This window comes from Penaeus monodon, chromosome 22 (assembly GCF_015228065.2).
Source record: "Penaeus monodon isolate SGIC_2016 chromosome 22, NSTDA_Pmon_1, whole genome shotgun sequence".
Lineage (NCBI taxonomy): Eukaryota > Metazoa > Arthropoda > Malacostraca > Decapoda > Penaeidae > Penaeus > Penaeus monodon.
Window position 1 is genome coordinate 22,203,258 of NC_051407.1, and position 476 is coordinate 22,203,733.

A 476-nucleotide genomic window follows, 5' to 3' on the forward strand; every position below is an offset into this window, starting at 1 on the left:
TTTTGCTCAAACTATTCGAGAATATATGTCTATATGTGTAAAAACAAATAATTTGTTTTCACTTTAGCTTCATAGCAGCAAAAGTGCACCCAATTAGAGGAAATGTTCCATGACAGGTTCAGGTTAAGTGGCTTTCACTTACATTTTGAGGACCAGACTCTTTAAGCACTCTGAATTCTCTCTGAAAAGTCAAAAAATTATTTGGCTTGCTTGTGACTAACTGTAGCAGTCTAATGACCTTTTCCCAAGTATCGTAAAAATATTATACATAAACAAACAAAAAGATTTTTAAAAATTAAATATTCAAATCACAACTAGAAACAAAGCAAATAAAACATTTTCTGGTAAAAGGAAATTAAATATATAGAAAAACTGTTTAATACAATAAATCTTATACTCATATAAACTCATGTTTCATGAAAAATTACTTTTCCAATCTTAGCAAATTAATCTCCATGTTGCTAATCAGTAGTTTC

At 28.6% G+C, this 476-nt stretch overlaps 1 protein-coding gene across 1 annotated transcript in view; it reads right to left on the reverse strand.

The window, feature by feature from the left end:
* The window catches only part of LOC119587000 (exportin-7-like), a gene marked incomplete at its 5' end in the record, with an annotated part of 15,054 nt that overhangs the window by 11,229 nt on the left and 3,349 nt on the right, over window positions 1–476 (reverse strand). Inside the window, 1 exon segment of the mRNA XM_037935741.1 lies at window positions 143–181. Coding sequence (XP_037791669.1) covers window positions 143–181 — 39 coding nt within the window.